Source organism: Melospiza georgiana, chromosome 17, assembly GCF_028018845.1.
Source record: "Melospiza georgiana isolate bMelGeo1 chromosome 17, bMelGeo1.pri, whole genome shotgun sequence".
NCBI lineage: Eukaryota > Metazoa > Chordata > Aves > Passeriformes > Passerellidae > Melospiza > Melospiza georgiana.
In genome coordinates, this window is record NC_080446.1 from 11,464,530 (window position 1) to 11,486,896 (window position 22,367).

The 22,367-nt window shown below is 41.8% G+C and overlaps 1 protein-coding gene across 5 annotated transcripts in view; it reads right to left on the reverse strand.

The window, feature by feature from the left end:
- PTPRT (protein tyrosine phosphatase receptor type T) overlaps nucleotides 1-22,367 on the reverse strand; it is a 491,783-nt gene that overhangs the window by 229,790 nt on the left and 239,626 nt on the right. For all 5 annotated transcript variants that reach the window (XM_058036502.1, XM_058036501.1, XM_058036499.1 and 2 more), the window contains exon 7: nucleotides 15,981-16,274. In XM_058036502.1, the coding sequence (XP_057892485.1) occupies nucleotides 15,981-16,274 (294 nt within the window). The remainder of the gene's footprint in view (nucleotides 1-15,980; nucleotides 16,275-22,367) is intronic.

Consider the following 22,367-nt stretch of genomic DNA (forward strand, 5'->3'; position numbering starts at 1 on the left):
TTGGAGCAAGTTACCAGCTTTGTATGAGGAGCTGAAAGTCACAGAGGTTTGAATGGTGTAATAACAAAATGATCACAGGGTGAAAATGTAGATTTTAGGATTTTTGGTGTGGAGGTTATGGGGACAAGATGGAGGAACTTGGGCATGTCCAGCCTTTCTTCTTCTTGTTCTCCATTTTCTGCAGTGATGTTGGCACTTTGGGATTAGTTTGGAGTAGAAGTGCACTAACATAGGTGATAGGTATTGGGAATTAAGAGTAAATATGTTATATGTAGTTTGTAGTATAAAAGGACAACACCGAGTGCCTGTGGCTGCCCTGCTGAGCAGATCTCGGCTGGGCAGAAAGAAAATTTTATAGATAAGAATTGATAAACAACCTCAAGACCAAAAAGTGAAGAGTCCAGACTCGTTCTTCAGTTGTGTGGGCTGAAACAGAGACATCCTGCACATCTTGGGGCAGCAATTAACAACTGCAACCTGAGAGACATGGAGCCACCACACAGCTAAAATAAATTCCCATTTTCCTGTGCCAGGGTGTAACAGGGAAAGCTGCCAGCTTTGCCACTCCAGAAAGGTTTTCCATGCTGAGGAGGAGGGATGCAGCAGACAGGAGAACACAGACAGCAGCCTGGAACTGCAGGGGGTCACTGCCTGCAGCTTTGCATGGAGAATGAATGAGTGATGTGTGCCTGACACTTCCTCATAAAAGGAAAAGCAAGATGAAGTTTAAAAACACAAAAAACACCAGACTACATTTCATGAGAGTCCATGAATACAGAGTGGGGAGAGGAATAGCTTCTGACTCAGGGTTTTTGAGTTCTTCGGACCAACACTGTTTATCTCATAAATATCACAAAAGCCAAGCAGGAAGGATTTTTAAGGACAGACCTGTCAGCACAGTCTGGGAATCACTCAGCTTTGCTGCTCACAATGTGACCACATCTCTGCTGTCTCTGTGCTCTGAATACTCAGGAAGGAAACCTGCAGTGGCTGAGGGGGCCCAGAGCATCCCCAGTGTCCTCCTGCCCTCAGGGGGGAACAGATGGAGAGCTGCAGGCTGCACTTTGCCACTCCTTTAAGGAAGACAAATTTGAAGGAAATGCTGAAGGTGACACACCATTAGTACCCTGGTCCTTAACCCTGGGGACAACCCGAGGTAGGATTTGTTTCATAAAGTCTTAAAGGCATTTGAGTTTAAAAGCATTTCTGTCTGTCAACACCTTCAAGTACACGATCAGAGGCAGTGCCACTCCGTGACTCCTGTGCAAATCTCTGCACAGGCTCAAGGGTTTGTCCTCCTGTGCTGAATGCAAGGCATTTCTCCAAGTCTGTGACTCAGGCAGTCATTTAATCCCATCCTGCTTTTCTCACCTAACCTCTTCTTAGAGTTATTTACCTCTGGCGGGGTCACACAAACACCTCTGTCTGGGTAGGAATGGCTGGGTTAAGGGAGGCACTGTTAGGACTTGCTGACAGCTGAAAAGACTGGAGCAATCTAGTTGAAAAGGGTTGAAGGGATAAAAATGATTGTGACAAGGAGGATGGTTAACAGGGAATGGGTGCTGCAGTGAGGGAAATACACCCCTGAGGGAGGAAAAGCTGTTTTACAGGCAGCAGAGGTTACAGAGCTGTCACAGGACCCCAGCTTAGGCCTGGAAGGGACCTCAACACTCATCTCACTCCAACCCCCTGCCTTGGGCAGGGACACCTTCTACAAAGAAACTGAATTGTCTGTGAGGTCCTTTTTCATAACATGAATGAGGGAAGTGTGCTGGAAATAAAAACCCCAAACTTCTCTACATGTTTGTCACAGACATCTTTTTACGAAAAATCCTTCCCTTAGGATATTTCCTCCTGAAAAGCTGAGAGGCCTCAGGAACAAAATGTAAACATTGATTATCTGCTGCTTTGGAATGCAACAGGTGCATCTGTGATTGGTCTCATGTGGTTGTTTCTAATTAATGGCCCATCACAGTCAGCTGGCTCAGACAGAGTCTGAGCCACAAACCTTTGTTATCATTCCTTCTTTTTCTATTCTTTGCTAGCCTTCTGATGAAATCCTTTCTTCTATTCTTTTATTAAAGTTTTAATGCAATATATATAATAAAATAATAAATCAGCCTTCTGAAACATGGAGTCAGATCCTCATCTCTTCCCTCATCCTAAAACCCCTGTGAACAATGTTACACATGTTCTTCCAGATATTGCTGTTTATGGAGCCTGAGTACTCTGCCAAAATTTAAATAAAGATTCATCCCTTTCCCACCAACCTCATCAAGTGATGACTTCACAGGAAAGAACTTTTGAGCAGAAAGTTCTATTTTTGCACAGAAGCAATGTTCAGCATGGCTGTGTCACAGGCAGGTCAGAGAGCCTTCACTTATTTTTGGTGGACAAAGAGTACATTGCACAGAACATATATGGATTCTAATAATTATCTTGTCATGGAAAAATTGAGATCCAGGTACATTCTGAGTTTCTACAACTCCTCCTGCTTCCCCTTAACATCATCAGCTTCTAAGTGGAACAAATTCTAGGGGACAGTTGTGGAGAATGAGCCTCTAGACAGCTGCCATGAAAAACGGAACATTGTAAAGATAAAAAAAAGGATTCTGTGCCAGGCACGCTCTAGATTCTTCATGGCAGACACGACCCTGACAAGCTGAATAAATATGAATAAAAGCCCACCAGAGTTCCAGAACTGTGTAGACAAAGCTCTCAGACACAAATTTACATTGGAAATTTTGGATCTTTTTGGTGGCTGCCCCATCCCTGGGAGTGTCCAAGGCCAGGCTGGACAGGGCTTGGAGCACCCTGGGATGGTGGAAGGTGTCCCTGCCCATGGCAGGGTTGGAACAAAATGAGCTTTAAGGCCCCTTCCAACCCAACTCATCCTGTGGTAAATAAGGCAAAGGTGGATATTTCAGAGCCCTGTGTTGCACATAAGAGAAGGTGGCCACAAGACCTGATTGCTGCTGGAATATTGTGGTTTAAGGACCAACACGTTTCTTCATTGCTCAAAATTAAGGTAATGCAGTGCAAAAATTTTAGCCCAAATTGTTCTAACCAGAAAAAAAAAAAAAAAAAAAAAAAACCACAAAAACCAGACCTTTTTCCCCAAACAAAGAAACTCAACAGCATTAAAGCAATTTAGAACAGAAAACACACACCCCAACAAACAGCACTGCTTGAAAACAATTTGAGATATTTTGCTATAGAATAAAAATATTCCTCCTCTTATTTTTTCTTTCAATGTTCTGACATTGTACCTTTAATGCTGTTACCTTTGCTTAACACACCTGGAGCACACCTGCCCTCCCCTCTCTCAGCAACCAGCCCTTGTTTTTAAAATTCCTCAGCATTTCAGCGCCAAGGGACAGACAAAAGGCCAGAATTGTGCATTCAGCTCCTACAGCCTAAAGACTTCAACAAGGCAATATTCCTTCTAGCACAGGCCACCACAAACAAGTCTGGGAGATTATTTCTTATTATAAGCATCTTTTACACTGGGACAGGCAGAGACAAAGAGGGACACACAAACTATCACTCACACAAATTAATTAACCAAGCCTGAAACCCCAGGAGTGCTAACACCAACCTGTGAGCCCCAATCCCACAAGTGCCAGGGGAAAATTCTCTCTAAAAGCCTGATGGGTTGCAGCAGAACACACCAACAGAATATGAAGCACCTGTTTGCACAGAGCCTGCTTCCAACTCTTTCGCACTGAGCTATTTGGTTTCTGTTTGAAAATAAGTAAATATTTGCTCTGCTGTGCCAGCTGGATCAGGGGAAAGCTCTGAATTGCCTCTCCTAGACAGGAGAAGGCTGGCAGAAGGTGCCTGTCTGGAGTTCACATACACAACATTAATTGGAAGCAACAACTATTGAAAACAGCTTCAGAACAGAAATGGGAACAACAAAATAGACACAAAATTCAGTTTCACTCTGCAGATTTTGTGTCAGGTACTGCAAAGTTCATCTTTTAACTCTGTGGTTCCTGGGTTTTTTAGAAGAGTAAGATAAAAAGCACAATCAGAAAAGCTGAGCTTTCACAAAGGCAAGGGAAGTTTTGTACCTGGAACTTGTGCCCTGTCTGATTTTGAAGGAAAAGATGATGCACTCTCTGAGATGTGATGGGAATCAGTGTTTACAAGAAACTTAACTCTTATCACTTGAAACCCCTTCCATCACCACAGAGCAAATTATATAACGAAAATTCAGCACTTCAGATGTGGATTTTAATCTATGGCACCTCTCAGACAACAACTCAAAAGACTTTTATGCAATCTTAGAGCAGCAACTGCTTTGTCTGAGCTGCCAAAAGACAGTTTTAATTCCATATGAAATGAAAAACCATCACAGCTCTAGAGTTGCTTTCAGGCACAGTTTCTCTAATGAAATAGGATTCTTTCTGTCCAGGAAAAAGAATTGTGTGGATCTTTATACAGAGAAATGTGTTATGAATGTAAACATAAACACTATACCAAAGGGACCTATAGAACAGCAAGTGGAAAGATTTATTCCTATAACATGTTAAAAACTAATCCATCTGAAGGGGATAAAACCAACTGTGGAGAACTGTTTTTACACAAATACAGAAATTCATACATAGCATTGCCTTGATGCAGCATTCCTTGTCTTAAATTCAGCTTCCCACTCCTCTGCCTCAGTCCCTCCTCTGTTCAAACAGCCAACTTCATGCCAACAGCTTATCTTCCTATTAAAAATGTTCTTAAATACAGTTATCACTTGAAGGCTTTATCCTCCAAGTGGTGGAAGATCATATATCAAGTTCCTTGATATATGATCTAATCTCCCAGGCTCACCAAAGATTTCTGTTGAAATTCATTAATGAACAAATCAATTTCTGGTGCTTTGGATCTATTTATAAGACCTACTTCCCTCCTGGTTGTTTTTTTATTCTCTAGGGAATGCTAGGAAACATCTCCAAGTGCCACAGGGAGGAAATGATGATGTTCAGGCTTTCAGATTTTGTTATCTTGTGAGTTGTGGTCTCGCTTTCAACCCCTTTCTGATAGTCCCTGCACCAAGATTTCAGTTTAATAATTTGAAGGATTATTGGCAGCTGAAATGAGGATTTGTGGATCTTGAGCAAAATACATTATAATCACAACTGTCAGGCTGATTTGGATGCTCAGGCCTCTAAGTCTCCCCAGCAACATTGGAGTACTTTGATGCAGTCACAGCTATGGTTTGTACTTCAGTATTATTTCTGAAGTCATAAAATATTCCACTGCTTCACATTTAAAAAAAATAAACAGCTAAAGAAAAACAAATTAAATAAATAAAAGTCCAAAGCTTTTAAGCTTTTAGCTTATGAAACTAAACAACAAAAATAAGTTAAAAGGAGTTGAAAGCATTTCCTTTTCCTCACTACACTCAGTTGAATAACAAATAATTAAAAGGATGGTTAAGTGTAAAAACTGCAATCCAGTCCCAAGGCCATGGCAATCAGCTGGATCACAAATCCACAGCCTGGGCAGGTTTGGGGTCTGTGTTTTTCATCTGTGTAATGGGAGCTGTGAAGGGACCCCAGAACTCCCCAAAGGGAATGAGAGCCCTGCTCTGGGTTTGTCATGTTCAGGAACTGCCTTTAACAGGGAGCAGAAATGCTCATGGACCAAATAAATGGCTAAAAACTACTTTTAAAAGTCCATTTTCCAGCTCAAACAATATGAACATGCAACGTGGTGGTGCAGACAGACAGACACAGCATTGCCAGCCGGGTTTTGCACTCTCATGCTCCATCTGCTGGTTCTGCAGCACGATTTAAGACACCACGCTGCCTTTTCCTCTTGTCCCCCAGCTGTGCAAAAGCCCTGCTCATCTGGATGAACTGCCAAGTGTTAAACGAGAAGTCATGTTCATCTCAACATTTCAGAGTCAACTGGGGAAAAATAAAAGGGTAAAATATTTATGACAAAATGTAAAACAGCTAAACATGTGAGGAAGAGCTCTGTTCCTAAATGTCTTGCAAATGCCTCAGGGTTAAAAGCCTTAGCATGGTAAAAATGTAGTGCTCTCTTCCATTTTGCCTCTGCCTGGCTTTTGTACTCTATGTTAAAGCATCCATGAAAGCCAATTAATGTGCATTTTATTCTTTGAAACGTTTAAAATTGGCCACTTCTAGCATATAGAGTCTCAGCATCTCTTATTATTTGAGTGCTTTTCAATACTTGTGTGTATTAAAACCACGTTTGAAAATGAAAATCATTTATGTTTCAGCTGCCTTTGGAAAAGCAACAACAGAGAAACACAAGCAGGAAGCAACACTTGTCCCAAAGGACAAAGATGGGATCATGACTATGCAAATCCTGAATGGATGCTTTGCAAGGACGGGGCTGCCATTGATTCCCAGGATGAGTTATGGCACAGAGGAGGCAAAGGCACCTCCCTCTGGTCCTCCTGAGCCCCAGCTCAATGGGAGCACATCCACAGCATCCTCCCTGCCCAGCTCCCTCCCCCTGGCTGGGCTTTTCACGCTGGGATAAAGCCACAGCTGGAAGCGATCATCTCGCGCACCCTCGGCAAGCCAACAGAGGCAGTAATAACATGGTAATAAGGGATGAGATTTGATGAAAGATGCCTCTTAACTGAAGACTAAAAGACACCATGCAATTTAAATAAAATTGCTTCTAGCAGGGGACTGAGTGACAATTGAGGAAAAATGCTTGGCCTGTTTTTGCAAGTGGTGGGGCAGATTTTCAGTGGGTATAAAATGCTGACTTGGGCACAGCAGTGCCAGCTTTGCACGAGCCAAGGAGTCACATTTTTAGGCCCACACTGGAGAAACCCTTGAACTGAGAATGCTGAAATGAAGCTGCACAAGCAAGAAGGGAAGAAGTTATTAACACATCAAATATCTGCTTATGTTGCTTCCCTCCCTGCACAATTTTGTTAAGCGAGCTGAAAAGAGGAATCACACAATTACCCAAAAGCACACAAGTAAACTCAACCACCATTGTGTTGTGCACAAAGAACCCAGCTCCCTGCTTATGCCAGGCTGGCTGGGTAACACAGCAGCTCAGGCAATTTTGGTTCCGTGTCTCTGGGCACCACTTGTGTCTGGACTCCAGTTCTGAGTATCTGCAATCATCCACGGGCCTGTGGCATTCACATTCTCTGAAAAATCCCTTCGCCCCAGATTTTCCTCCTGCGAAGCTGAAAGGCCTCAGAGAAAAGGAAAACAATTCTTCTCTCATTTGCTTCTCCTGTGTTGTGCTCACATGTGCAATGTGTTTGGAGATTGTTCACCCACAGGTGATTGTTCCATTGCATTCTGCTGGGAGTTGTTTTCACTCTTTGGCCAAACAGGGCCAAGCTGTGTCAGGGCTCTGGAGAGAGTCACCAGTTTACATTATTATCTTTTTAGCATTCAGTAAGTATCCTTTCTGTATTCTTTAGTATAGTATAGTATAGTGTTCTTTAATATAATATGATATCATAAAGTAATAAATGAGCCTTCTGAGAACATGGAGTCAGATTCATCATTCCTGCCTTCATCAGGATGTTCCCTGGACACTCTCAAGCACCTCAAACTGCAGAAATACACCTTTGAAAAACTGCAGCAAAAGTCCAGGTGGTTTGCATTCCCTCCAAATTTGATTCATCCCACTTTTCCCTTGGAAGAGCAGATATTCACTGCCTCACCACAAAGTCAAGCTGTGCTTGAGGATTTTTCTGAGTCCAACAAAACAGAATGGAGTTTTGTTTTAGGGCTTTTTGTTTTGTTTTCTTCCCTCTCCTTTTCTATTTTTGCCTCTTCAGATTAAGAATAGCTGTTTGGGAGGAAGCCTGGACAGAACTCAGGAGACAAGAAACATCAAAAAGAACAGTGTCCTAAATTCAGCTGGTGTGAAAGCAAGAGCTGGGAAGGTTCCCTGCTTTTGGGAGAAGTTGTGAAATCCCACCATTAGTGAGAACAGTTCTTGGCATAAGAGCCTTATGTCTTTCTGGAAGTTGTCATCCTCCTGACCAGCCTGCCCACTCTAAAAATAATACTAAATACAAACCACATTCTGGAAAAATATTAAATTAAACAGCAACAGCACCAGACAGAAACAGTGTGATGTGGAAATGAATATCTAGACTTCCTCCTAATAAAAACAAAAATAAAATATTTCTGGATAACAAACTGCCATTGCAGATAAAAAAAGTAAATCCCTAGAATTTAAATCCATCTTGAGCAAAATCCCTCTGGAAAAAAAAAAAAAAAAAAAAAAAATCCAGACCAAAGCACTATTGTGGCTGGATTTATATTCAGAACTGTATTTATGCAGACTAAGATAAGGGCAATCAATCCCCAGGCCCCAGGACAAAAAGCTGATCTTCTGCAAGGATCAGGATAAAGAAAATTCCTCACCATATGTCCCATGGTTAAGGCAATGGGGGGCAGGCTTTGGGAGACTCAGGAGTGTTTGGGGATTGGTCAGTGCTGGAAACAAATATCAGATTTATGGCACACTGATGTGCTCCAGCAGTAAATCCCAGCCTTGCCTCTGCGTGCTGCTGCTTTCCCACACGTGGAATTTAGAGCCTGAGCTCTGGATGGATCACAGCCTCACTCCAGACCAAGTGTGCAAACCCAGGGCACTGGGAATAATTCTCTGTCTGCTCTGGGGTGCTCTGACTTTCATGGAGAAAGTTTCCTAAACTCCAGAATAGACTGGAATCCACAAAAGTGTGCAATAGATTATAGAGAGCAGTGTAGGTGTATCACTTGGTGGGAAATTGAGGGTTTGGGATTTTTAGTGTGTTGTGGATGGAAGCAAGATGGAGGGCACAGGGTGTCATCCTGGGTTTCTTCTTCATGCTGCTTCTTCCTTCTTCTCCATGGGTTTGGGTGGCATTTTGTAATTGGGCAGCAAAGCCCCCACTGCAGCTCTTTGGGATCAGTTATTGGGTTAAAAGGGGAAATAATCCAGGTGTCAGCACTTAATTGGATAGTTTAGTCTTAACAGACCTTGTACCAAGAGATTGTTGCCATTTTTGTGGTGCTTTTCCAGCGTGCTGAGCCTGGTGTGGACAGCGTGCACAACTTGAGATAAGATAACAATAAACAAGAACCTGAAGACCAAAAAGATCCAGCGCATCTCTCTTTCCTGACACAGAACCACCCCAGGAGGGTCTCCCCCGACAGGGGAGGGCCCAGCCTGAGGCTCAGAGATTGGGGAATCAGCACCAGGCACCCCAACAACCAAGGATCCTGTCAGCTCCATCAGTCTGCCTTTCAGGAGTCCTGCATTCCCTCAGCCACTCCAAATGCTCCAAAGCACTCTGCTCCCCTTTCCCCACTCCTCCTCCCAGATCCTTCCTGTCCCATACAGGTTGTCATTCTTGTTATATCTCAGCCAACAGAGCTGCTCCTTCTTTCAATTCTTTTCCAGGAAATAATTCAGAGATCCAATCTATCCCCTATTCTCTAAAAGGTGGCTTTCCAGGGCAACAACGTGGCTAAAAACAACAAGAAAAAAGTCATAACTTTTTCCTTCACTTGCTAAAAAAGCCTCTATTCCCCCCCACCCTCTCCATTTAAAATTACAGGAAACTGAAGCCAAGAGTTAAAATTTAATATTATTATGGGAAATGAATGTGTCTTTCAGTACAAGGCTTAGAGTTGCTCAAAGTTAAATAAGTCTGTGAATCAGTGATTTTGATAATACCAAAAAATCAGTTGTACAGAACACTCTTGCAAATCACTTGATATGCTTTTTGTGCAGTGCTTTGATTTAGAGATCTGAGTTTTAATTTTTTTTTATTATAAGCCTGAGAAAAAAAAAAAATTAAGGCAGCAGTGTAGCAACCTTGAATCATATTTTTCCACATTAACATGTGGAAGTTTCCCATTTAATGGGAGATATCACCTTAAAATTAAAACAGAAATAAATGGTTTTGAACTCATACTCAGTGCACATTCTTGTGGTTGTTCAGTTAATGCATTTCATAACAGTGTGCAAATACTTTCTTTTTTCTAACACCTGTAATAAATCAAAGAAAAAATATTTTTATAAATTTTGAATTATTCTCTTAAACCAACAAAAAATGGCAAAATCTGCTTACTACTGATAAACTTTACTAGATTTCAAGGCAACAAAGTCACCTGTTAACAACCACCAGAGAAAAAAGTTTTCCAGCTTCTTGGCAGCACCACATCAAACTCAGAATATTCAGATCATTCACATTTGTATCAGCCACTGTATCTGGGCCATTTTTAAGGGGAGTATTGAATTCAGCCCCATCATTTAAGACTAACTTTCATTTCCCTAGGCCTACACCAAAAATTGAGTATTGATCTTGACAACTGCTCTTTGTGCAGGAGCTAAATCACCCTGTGGTGATTAAGGGAGCCTCCAGCAGCTTATCTGGAGGGAGGGGCTGCCTGTGAGCCATGGGAATTTTACATGAGGACAAAGTTCCTATGAACACAAGCCTCAAGGAGCCATTGCCATGTGTTTTCTGGTGGGAGATGTTGGGGTTTCTCAGGACTTTTTCTCCCCTCCCATTCCTTCCCAAACAATTCTCCTATCAGACTGAACAGTTTCCTTCTTCCAAGCCACAAGGTTGTAAAACTGCCCCCATTTTACAAACCATTTTATAACCTGTCATCATCCAAAATTCCAACAACAACATTCAAGTCTCTGCCAAAATGCAAAGAATTATAAACTCACCAAGGCTGGAAAAGCACTCTAAGGTCAGAATCCAGCCATTAACCCAAAGTCACCTGTTGTCACCATCCAAGAAGGCAGAGAATCATAATCACTGAGGTTGGGAAAGCTCCCTTAGGTCAGAGCCCAGCCATTAACCCAGCACCACCATGTTCAAAAATTCCTTGCTGGAAGGGTTGTCAGGCATTGGAACACTGCCCTGTTCCAATGCCTGACAACCCTTCCAGCAAGGAATTTTTTCCTAATATCCAATTAAAACCTCCCCAAACACACACTGAGGCTGTTTCCTCTCCTCCTGCCACTTGTTCCCTGGGAGCAGAGCCTGATCCCCACCTGGCCACAATCTCTTTTCAGAGAGTTTTAGAGAGAGACAAAGTCCCCCTGGGGCTCCTTTCCTTTAATCTCAACAGCTAATGAAGATCAGATAAAGTTATAATGAAATCAATGTTCAAGGCAGCTTTTCCAGACAGTATTTTAGCCAGAAGTATTGATCATAAAGAAAGTATTTAATCTGTCCCCTTTTTAATATTCATTTAAATATTACTCTTTGGCCTTGTTTTTCATGTGAGTTTGCCCCACTAGAAGCAAACAGTTTTCAGATGAGATTCCCTGCAGGATAATGACCTCAAAGGCAAACTTTTCCCTTTTTTCCATCCACCAGAGCGAAAAACAACTTTTGCCCTATTCTCCCTTTCTGTGGAAACTGAATAAAGGAAGAAAAAAAAAACAAAAAAAAAAAAAAAAAAAAAAAAAAAAAAAAAAAAAAAACAAGGAATAGTCAATAAGCACAGGGAAGAAAATAAGCCTCAAGCTTCCCAAAGCACACACTTGTGAACAAAGGCCAAGGAACAAGGATTTTAAAAGCTATGTTTATCTACAGAGCATGGCTAAAAAGACCCCACACTTAGAGAACCAGTGCTGAATACAAGGCACTATTGGGAACTGTGTTCAAACACTTTATTCTAATCCTGTTATCTCCTCAACTGATTATTTTGGGGATAAACACTAATGTTTTATATCTGTCTTTGCTTTAACCAACCTTCAACCCCATGTCTGGTGTTAACCTTAGCCAATCTCTTTCTTTTCCCCCTTCCCTGCTGACAACTCTTCCCTCTGACTGACACTTTACTGGGTTATGCCTCAAGGTCATTTCATCTTTTCTTGTCCTAAGCCACAACCCAGAACAGTCCATGGAAAACAAACTCAAATCCAAAACACAAAACCCACAAAAAAACCAAAAGAACAAATCATTTGTGCAGGGTTTGCCATATTTTCTGGCAGTTGACTTTCCTTTGAAGGAGCTAAGCTGGGATTTCAGTACCATTTTCTATAGATTGAATATTAATTAAGTCTGCTGACAAATATTAATTAATGCTGTCCTGTAGAATACCAAAAGCAATACCAGTGGGGTAATATGCCTGGGCACACACTGCCAAGAGAAATTTAGATATTATCCAGTTTTATTAAACGTCTTTATGCTCATTTAGAGTAGGACCTTCCATAATTACCTTATTGGTTTTATCTAATCTAAAAAAAAAAAAAACTTTCAAAACTGTCCATATGGACACCTTCCATTCAGTGCGATCAAAATCAGAAACTTATTAATGATTTTGTAAGAGTTGTCCTGATGTTTGAGCTCATGCTGGACCATCCCGGCCATGCTTTTGCTCTGATGCAAAGCTGACAGTCAAGAAACAACACAAGGGCAACTTTGTAAATGAACTTCTGTTGCCTGAAGTGGAAGAGAAGCCTGGTCCTTCCCAAATCCTCCTCATTTCATCTCTAAATAAGAATCTCATTGCAGCTTGTGCTTGAATTGAAGCCAGCAGTTACTCAGCCTCCCCAGAAAAAAAATAACAATTATAAAAATACAGTCTCTATGTGAAAAGAGCCTGGGCAGAGTATTCAGTCCAAGGGATATTGACTTCCCTCTCTTAGAAGGTTGCAGCCACCTTCTGTTTATTGTTACACTGATTTCTAGAGATTTAAATAAGTAAATGCTTCTCCAGTACAGGTGATATTCTCTACTCTTACTTGTGCAATCAGTTTTGTTACCTTTATTTGTGGCCTTAATAAAGGCAGCACAACAGCAGACAGTGCAGTAAAACTGGGCTGCTCCCATCACCTGCTGGTTGCATACAAATGTGTAGGAGTTTGGTACTTCCCTCTTGCTCAGGAAAATGTGAAGACAAACAATAAAACAACCAAAAAAAATTCACATTAAAAAAAAGCAGCATCACTCATCCCCCAACTATTTTAAAACCCCTCAATTTTCCCTGATGTCATTCATGAGGTACTCTCAGGAAAATCAAGGCAGCAGAGCTGTTTTCTCAGTTCAGCACATTTTTGAAAATCTTCACCGTGAAAGTTTTGTGTAATTACCCTCAAAATGGTGTTTTGAAGGAGTTCCACGACGCATGGAAATTGGAATAAAGTTGCGTTTTCTTGTCTATCATTTCAGTTGGCATTTGGTGGTATTGTACATCTTAAGCTATTAAGTTTCTCCCTTCCTCCTGGTCCATGCTTAGACCAAGATCATTACAATTTCTCCTACCCAGTGCCCTAAACAAAACATAAATGCCATCACCATCAATCTCAACAAGGCCTGTATGACAGCTAACATTAACAGAATGACCTTCTCCAGTTAGATTTTCATTAGTAAAATAGGATGGAAAACAGAAAGTGCCTCAGCTTTGCCAATTTGAACAAATTATCCACGTCATCCTTCTCGGAGTCAGTCAATACCTGAACTGGGCAGGAAACTCAGCAATCTGGGACACAGGACAAGACAATATTGAGCACAAAGCCAACTCTTTTTTTTTTAATCTTAACTCCTCAATTAAGCCAAACCCAGACTTTTTTACAGGTAAGGAAGAGAGGTTTGCAAGTTTGGCTGCTGCAGAGAGTGCAACTGCAAAGTGACAAGACATCAGCTCCAGAGGAAATCTGAGCACAACACATTTCCATCTGCAAATGCAGTCCTAGGCCAGGCCTACAGTGACTTCTGGTGAGGTCAGAGAATTTAACCAGACTAGGAAAGGAGAAGAAAGCCAGAAGGTGAGCAGCAGAACACGTGCCAGCTTCCCAAACAGGCCAGGACATCATCCATGTACCTGAAGCTTTCCACACAGCTGCTGCAAAGCCTTTAACATCTGTGTTCCATCAAAGGACAGGTGCTGAACCAAGCCAACACCTCCATGACAGGGCCTCATGCTCAGATTTATTTATTTTTATCCAAGCATTCTCAAAGGGGCACTAAACATTCACTAATTTACAATCTTCACAATAAATGTGGCCCCCAAAACACAGCCAGCCTGCCAGGCTTCCTCTCTTGTAGAAAAAGGGGATTTTGCTGGAAATGTTCCTGCCACTAACACTGCACTGCTCAATCCCATCCTAGGATGGTTTTGGGTGTTCTGGATGCCTTCTTCCCACTTCAGATTTGCCGTTTGATCAGAAAGAGTAACAGGAAACAGAACGTTCTTAAAAGGTTTTCATTTCTTAAATCCACACGTTGTAAACGACTAACTTGTGGGGAGGGAAGGAGGGTTTGCAGGAAAAGGAGAGAAGCCTTTTAATCCCTATTCTTTGTTCACACCATAGTAAGAACCTTGCAAAAATTACAAAAAATGCAAGAAATTGAAGTTCTGTGGTGGAAAAAAAACCTGTGAGGCAGAAAAGTGCTTTGCTCATCCCCTTGCCAGGCACAGGGCTTGATTTCCCTTAATGGCTAATGATTAATGTATGACAACAGGATGAATAGCCAATATATCTGAAACATGAGCAGCATCATCCGTCAGTTTTTCACAGGAAGTCCAATATGGCTTAGAAAGAAAGATGGACTACTTCTGCCCCTGGATCAGCACTGATCCATTCCAACATGAATGAGAAAAGAAGGGAGCTGCAAGTGTTTGAACACAGTCCTTTGCCAGAAATGAGGGTGGAAATGGAACACAAAAATGTTTTTTATAAAAATTACCATTGCAATTAAATTAATTTATTTATAAATTATTAAATTAAATAAATGATAATAACTAAAATTATTATTTTAAAAATTTCCTCCTTCACCACAAGGCACTAAAACTGATATCAGCATCAATTTGTTAATATTCACTGCAGATCCACCATCCAAGAACAACATAAATTTTGTTCTCTACTTAGATATGAAAATGTAATCACAGCCTGGTCTTAAGAACAATTTCCTTACTGCAGAACTGGTGGGAAAACAAAGTTCTTTGCCTATTTCAACAGAAAGCAGCCTCACTCTGTGGCAAGAATTTGTCAGATAAACCACAAGCATAAAACCAAAAGTGCTTAAACACCTGCCTGTGGAACAAAACAAAACATTGCAGGATGTATCCGAATTCATCAGCTCAGAACCCTGCTGAAGCACCTGCACCAGGGCTGTGTGGCAGGCAGAGCTCTCTGGCCACAGAGAGCACACACAGGCATTTTCCATGGGGAAGGCTGTGAGAAAGCTCAGAGAAAGAATTTAAACTATTCTTATCTCCACTTGCTGCACCTGTTGCCAGGCACATGTGGAACATGTTATGGAGATTTGTTTACCAAAGTGTGGTGGTGTTTTGGTTGGTTGAGCAATGAGGTCAAAGCTGTATCAGACAGGCTGGAAGGGGTTATGGGTTTCTTAAGAATATAGTAATAATATAGTATAGAAGAAAAAAAGCAACAGTTCATCCTTCTGCATCTTGTAGTCCACAATTCACTCATATGTTTTCCTATTTTCAAAAGACTTTTTACAACAGCTCTTCCTTCTAATCAGAGAACATGCTCAGGAATTCCTTACCACAACATAGAGCACATTTTCCTCAAACCTCCTTTCCACAGCAAGATGGCAACACCCTTTCTGCATCCTCTGAAAATACCCCCTTAAAGCAATGGTTCAGCCTTCTGCATCTTGGAACCCACAATTCACTCATATGTTTTCCTATTTTCAAAAGACTTTTTACAACCGCTCCTCCTCCAATTCAGAGAACGCACTTGGGAATTCCTACCATGACATAGTGCACATTTTCCTCAAACCTCTTTTCCACAGCAAGATGGCAACACCCTTTCTGCATCCTCTGTAAATACTCTTTATATGCCTACATTGACGAACTTGCAGTGTCAACAATTTGCCATTTGCAGTGTCACCAACGGCAGGTTCAGCCATTGCACCGTCATTTCCCCTGCATGCACAACCACAGGCGTTCCTCCCCACGTCTCCAACAAGAAGAGGCTAACTACACCCTGCATTGACAGACACTGTTAGGGAGTGTCAGCAGCAGAGCCCTCACCTGCACACTTGGTCCTGGTGGTCAGGGGGGGCCCGGGTGGTCCCGTGCCCCCTTCCCCGGGGCGCGTCAGCAGCACGCGGATCTCGTACTCCACGTCGGGGTCCAGGTGCCACAGCTTGTAGTTGGGGGAGTCCACGATGTGTGTCTCTGCCCAGTTTCCCGTGGTGGTCCTGTACTCCACCTCCTTGAGGATGATGGGCCCGTCCCCGATGATGGAGTTGGCGTTGGGTTTGATCCACAGGTACGTGGCCCCCACGGCCAGCAGCTCCGGGGGCGCGATCGGGGTGGGAGGCTCTGGGGACAGATACAAACCACAAGGAGTCAGAAAATGTCCAAATTCCCATCCCAACAACCCCTTGTAACCTCTCATTTACCAAATATTTCATAAGAATTTAACCTGTTACTGGAAAGAATTGGGCTTGTGTCATCGTCGTATTTTCTGAAAAATCCTTTTGCCCAGGATTTTTCTCCTGGGAAGCTGAGAAGTCCCAGAGAAAAAAGAAAACAGTAATTATCTGATTTGCTTCTCCTGTGTTTTGCTGCTTTGGAATGTGCTTGGACATGGTTTCCTTGGTTTCTGCTATGAAATGTTTTGACTTAATGACCAATCATGGCCAAGCTGTGTCAGACTCTGGAAGGAGTCACGAGTTTTCTTCATTATCCTTTAGCCTTCTGTCTGTATCCTTTTTCTATTCTTTAGTATAGTTTATTATAGTACTCTTTAATTTAATATAGATCATAAAATAATAAATTAGCCTTCTAAGAACATTGAGTCAGATTCATCATTTACTCCCTACAACAGAGGTCTCACAAAATACCACAGGCTCTGGTTTTTTTGTGCTTAAATTTCAGCCCCCTTGCACTGGTGGTTGTGTTACCAATTAAGAAACACCTGTGAAAACACAGGAACCACAAAACAGCTTTCTGGTTTAAAAGTGCCTTCATAAACCTCATAAACATTTATAAACCTCATCATGAGGTTTATACTTGCTCCCTCTTTTAAGCATGTGAATAACATCACTCAACATCTTGGAGAGTGAGGGAAAGAAACCCTAAATAAAGACAACTGAGTGCCCTTAGCACAAACCATGAATCAAAGTGTTCCAGCACAGCCCTTCCTCTGCCCTGTGCCCTGACACAGCAGAATATTCCAGTCACTGATCATGGTGCTGTGGTTCAGCCAAATTCTAATGCTTAACTTGACACAATTAGCAACAAGAGGAAAACTGAAATCACATGTTCATTTTCTGATCTTCATCCCCCAAAAATAGAGAAGAACAAGAGGATGTTGATTTTCTAATCAAAGCGCTGGCTGAGACAACATTAGCAAATTTAAACACCAGTGATCTTCCCATGCCCAGCAGCCAGGACGCTGTTGGATCTGGCTCTGAGTGGGGCTCTTGGTAGCTCAGAATAAAGAAAACTCCAAGGCAACAGTGAATCAACACCTCCTGCGGTGTTTGATTGCAAAGTTTGCTCAACTGCCTGGGCAAAGGTACTCAAGAAGGCCTGCATGACACCTGAAGAGTGCCTGGGTGTTTGAGAAGCAGTATAAGGAGGCAGGGACCAGCTGCTGAGTACCAACTCTGTGAGAAAAAGCAAAGCAAGCTGATAAAAGACATCTCAGCAGCTCCCTTTGATGGAAGCTACCAAGAAAAAAGAAAGAAAAAAAGCTACAGAGCTCTGGCTGCCTGCCTGATTTTTATTATTCTTTTTCCCCTCTCTTTCAGTGTAAATAACACTTTCATTCTGGAAACCACATGAATAGCATACACCTTGTGGCTTTGAAAACCTGAGCTGAACTCTGCAAGATTCTGAGCAATTGCCTGAATCTCACCCAGCCTTCCCTCTGCCACACTCTAATGTGGTCTGCCCTCAGCCCAGAGGACACAAACTCCATTCTCTTGTGAAAATCAGGTGATAAAGAATATTTTTATCAAGAGGGACTTAAAACACTGGCACAGGGTGCCCAGAGCAGCTGTGGCTGCCCCTGGATCCCTGGCAGTGCCCAAGGCCAGGCTGGACAGGGCTGGGAGCACCCTGGGACAGTGGAAGGTGCCCCTGCCCTGGCAGGGGTGGAATGAGATGAGCTTTAAGGTTTCTTCCAACCCAAACCATCCCGTGATCTCTGTCTCTGAAAAAGAAACGCATAAATGTTACAACACAAGAAATTTGGAGCTCAGTGGGAGTCATTCTGAACCCTTCTCTCCTAAAGGTAATTCCTCAAAGAACTGGAAGAATTCAGGACCCAAGGAGAAATGGAAGAAAGGACTTTGAGTGCCACATGATGGGAGGAAGATTGGATTTTCCCCTCAGGATAATTCTTGCAGGTTAAGATCTGCTCAGGAAAGAGAAAGAAACTGTTGTACAAAAGGATCAACTGAAATTATGCTTGATTTCCTTTCCTTTAACTGTTTACAACAAATCATTCCATCTCCTTGAGACTGGCTGCAGAAGCTGTGTGTTGTACCTCTGGAGAAAAAACAATGTGAATTGTAATTACAGCAGTTATCCAACATGAGCAAAAATCAGTGATGCCAGATATGTTTTCTGTGGAATGGCTGTTTCTGCTTTAATTCTGCACTATTCCATAACTCCTGCCAGAATCTTTTTCTGATATGAAATGCCAGGCTGATTATGTTTTGACTTACAAAGTTATTTCTCCAGGAAAATTGTTTTCAAGAAACATGTGTGGATACATTTTCATTAAAAATCAAATTAATATAGATCACAAGCAGTTTATTACTTGTTTCTCGGTGCAAGGCAATTAAAAGAGAGATTTGGTTCTTTTTTATTCCCAATGCAAAAGCTACATCTTACAAGTCACATCATAGCTGAACACAAGACAAATGAAATATTAAACTCCATTCTCCTGGGCTGCAGATTTCAATAGCAACATGACACAGGTTACTTTGGGATTTCATGGCAACTTAGAAGAGATTTATGGGATTGAGCTTAATTAATAGAGCAGTTTATTCTACTAGGCAGACATGAAGATCTCATCTAGCAAGAATAGTAACCACTGTTGCCAAACTGATTTAAATTATGATGTCACCCAGCACGCCCATCTTCCCTACTTTTGTCCCAATCCAAATCATCCCCACCAAGAAAAAAGAAAAAAATTATGGTGGTGTCCCTTCTTTCCCCCATTTCTTTTCCCCTGTCTCTACCACTGAAAAAACAGGTGCTGTAAAACATAATAAAAGTAGAAATTTTAACTGTTGCTCCTGCTTTCTGAATTTAAGGAACTAAAATAAGCAGCCGTTCCAGTAGTTTTTAAAGAATCAGTCCCACCTCACTGAAAATAATTAATTATTTCCCACTAGCACCAACTGGAAAAAAAGCTTTTACTATTCTAATATCACACTGTGCCAAATTACTGCAAGTGATCTAAACAAGTTCCCCATTATTTAGCAAAACTGGCACATAAATGAGAACATTTTTTTCTCTGTGTTACAAAACCCACTTGCCAGTTACAGATGACCAGCCTGATGTTATGAGCTCACTATTTTAATTAAAATCTCTGTTTGACCTTGATTAAACAAACATGCTGACAGATTGGCCTTGTACACATGTAATTGTGAACAACCATATTTTAAGCCCCATTTCATCCCAACACTGTTTTATATCACAAGCTTTGCCTGGCCTGGTGCTGCCTTCCAGCCACTCTCCAGACAGAGAGGAGGAAACCAACAACCAGCACATCTGGAACTGGATTGCTGCTCCTGGGATACCCAACTGAACCCCAGACTTGGGAATGACATGGAAAAATTTGTTTATGGGTGCTCATTTAAAAAAAAAAAACAAAACAAACAAAAAACACCAAACAAACACACAAAAAAACCACAACCAAAAAAACAAACCCACCCCAAAAGCCACTGCAGCTCAGGCTCAAAAAAAAAAATGGGGGGAAGTTTTTTGACCATGGGCACATTTTATTGAAACTAAAACCAGGTCCAGTTGTACAGACACAAAGGGAATTGGGGTGTGCCTGTCTCCTCCTGTTAGAACAGAAAATACAGCTCCTGTCTGCAGCTCAGAAGGCTGAACAGTTAGAACTTAAAAATGACATGAATTCAACTAATGCAAAGAGTGTGAGAAAATTAACATGAAGGACCAGAATAAACCAAATAGAATCGCAGAGGATGTCAAGCCCCACAAGGATCAAGTCCAAATCTGTTCCTTGCAGGACCACCTAAAATTGCATCATCCCTAGTGACAGGACAAGGGGTGATGGCCTTAAACTGAGAGAGGACAGGGATATATTGGATATTAGAAATTTTTGGCTGTGAAGGTGAGCAGGTTCTGGCACAGGGTGCCCAGAGCAGCTGTGGCTGCCCCTGGATCCCTGGCAGTGCCCAAGGCCAGGCTGGACAGGGCTGGGAGCAGCCTGGGATGCTGGAAGGTGTCCCTGCCATGGCAGGGGGTGGGATGAGATGAATTTTAAGGTCTCTTCCAACCCAAACCATTCTGGGATTCTACAGTGACAAAGAGCATCACCCAGACACCTCCTCAACTCCTACACTCGTAGTTCCATTAACACACTACTTTCCAACTGTTGTGGAAAAAAACCCTATTTTACTCTTTGGCAAATATCCCTGAGTGTTTCTACTCTACTGCTGGAATATTTCTCTACTTGGCTTTCTAAGCAAGGCAATTCTAAGCAATTTTTACATGATGGAAGAATAACTGGCTTCATGAATGCTTAAGATGCCACTGGGAAGACTGAAAAACTAGAGAAAAATTCTCAACAACTGTTAGCACTTTCTCCTGTGAAATAATCCATAAAGAAAGACATTACAGAAAATGCAATCTTAAAACAGCTGGATACACCTCCTAAACTATGAATTTTATATGATTTTTTTTTTTTTATTTCTCCCTTTTTCATAACAAAGCCATCTGATAAACTGTACAGATAAGGTGACCATAAACTCTCATTGGCATGGGATGGGCTGTGGCTGTTTTAGACAAAAAGAACTCTTAATGTCACAAAACTCTGCTGTATCAGCAAGTGCAGCAATTCCATGTTTTGCTTTCTCACATGCACAGGACACAGCACAGGCTCTAAAAACAAGATCAGAAGAGACACAGTGGTTCTTATTCTTTGAGGGTTGAAAAGGTGAGGATGGGAGCTGCTGCTCAAAGACCTTTCCCTGACAAGCAGGATTTGTGTTTTCCAACATGATCCTGATCATGCTCCTACTCATGGGAATTATAAAAGCTTTTCTCACCACATCCTAAACAAGCAGCTGTGGAGTGTGCTTGTCAAAATGATCAGGATGGGACTGAAAGGCAAGGAAACCAAATTTTAAGCTTCTCAAAACTGTTTTAAGCAGAAAACAGAATAAAAGGCATCTATATCGTTTTCTACACAACAGCCAGAGTGTCTGAGCAGCATCCACGGGCACCTTTTCTAGTTTCATACAATAACAATGAGTCTTAAGAGCTCTGAGTGTCAATATTTATACTGGCATTGCTTTTTTCCACTCTTCATAAACGCAGCAGGTAAATTTAGTTTTCTAGTGATGGTCCAAACTTCCAGTTCCATTTAATACACAAAAGAAAGAAGGCACATGGATTTTACAATACTTAGCCTGAGAAGATTTCACTGTGCTGACACTGCACTAATAGATTGTGTCCAAGAGGGAAATTCAGATGTGTCTCTCAGCACTGTGACAGGCTGACAGCAGTGGCACATGTCAAGTGCTATAGGAGTGTGCCAGCAGCAGCAATAAATGATTCATTAATTCACCTGGACAGGTGAATTAATTGCACCAGGGAATGATGTGGTCAGTCTGAGCCCCAGGAAAAGTGCCCAGAAGTAATTCTGAAATCAACAATTCTGAATATTTAAGTAAAGCCAAAATCCAGAAAAGTGAGAGAAGAGACAGATTTAGGATTTCTACAGCCTATAGACCAAGGGGCAATGGTTTCAGAGGTTTATAAATTTCAGAGGTGCAAAGCATTTACTGTTTGGGTTTGTACTCAAACCACCCAGAGCATTCCCAGCAGGCAAACATCACCTTTGCCCCTTCTCCTCTGTGAGCATTCCAGTGGCGTGGGATGGAGCTCTGTTCTTTGGATTCTGTGGCAAACTCCATGTCACTGCTCTCCATCTGGTGTTTCTTCCCAACACAGGATTTACTAACACAGCCATAAGTGACTTTAGTGCTCTGTCATATAAAATACTCATTTGCCACAATAATGTGGGGTTTTTTTCCCTTTTGCTTTTCCCTCAAGAGCTGCTGCTTCTGTCTGCAGGGGACTCAACGCACATTTAACGTACAAAAAGCAAAGGAGAAAGTAAAAATGAGCCAGAAAATGTGAAATAACTGAGTAAAGTGGTCAGAGAATCAGCACAACAGCAATGAAAAGATGAGCAGAACC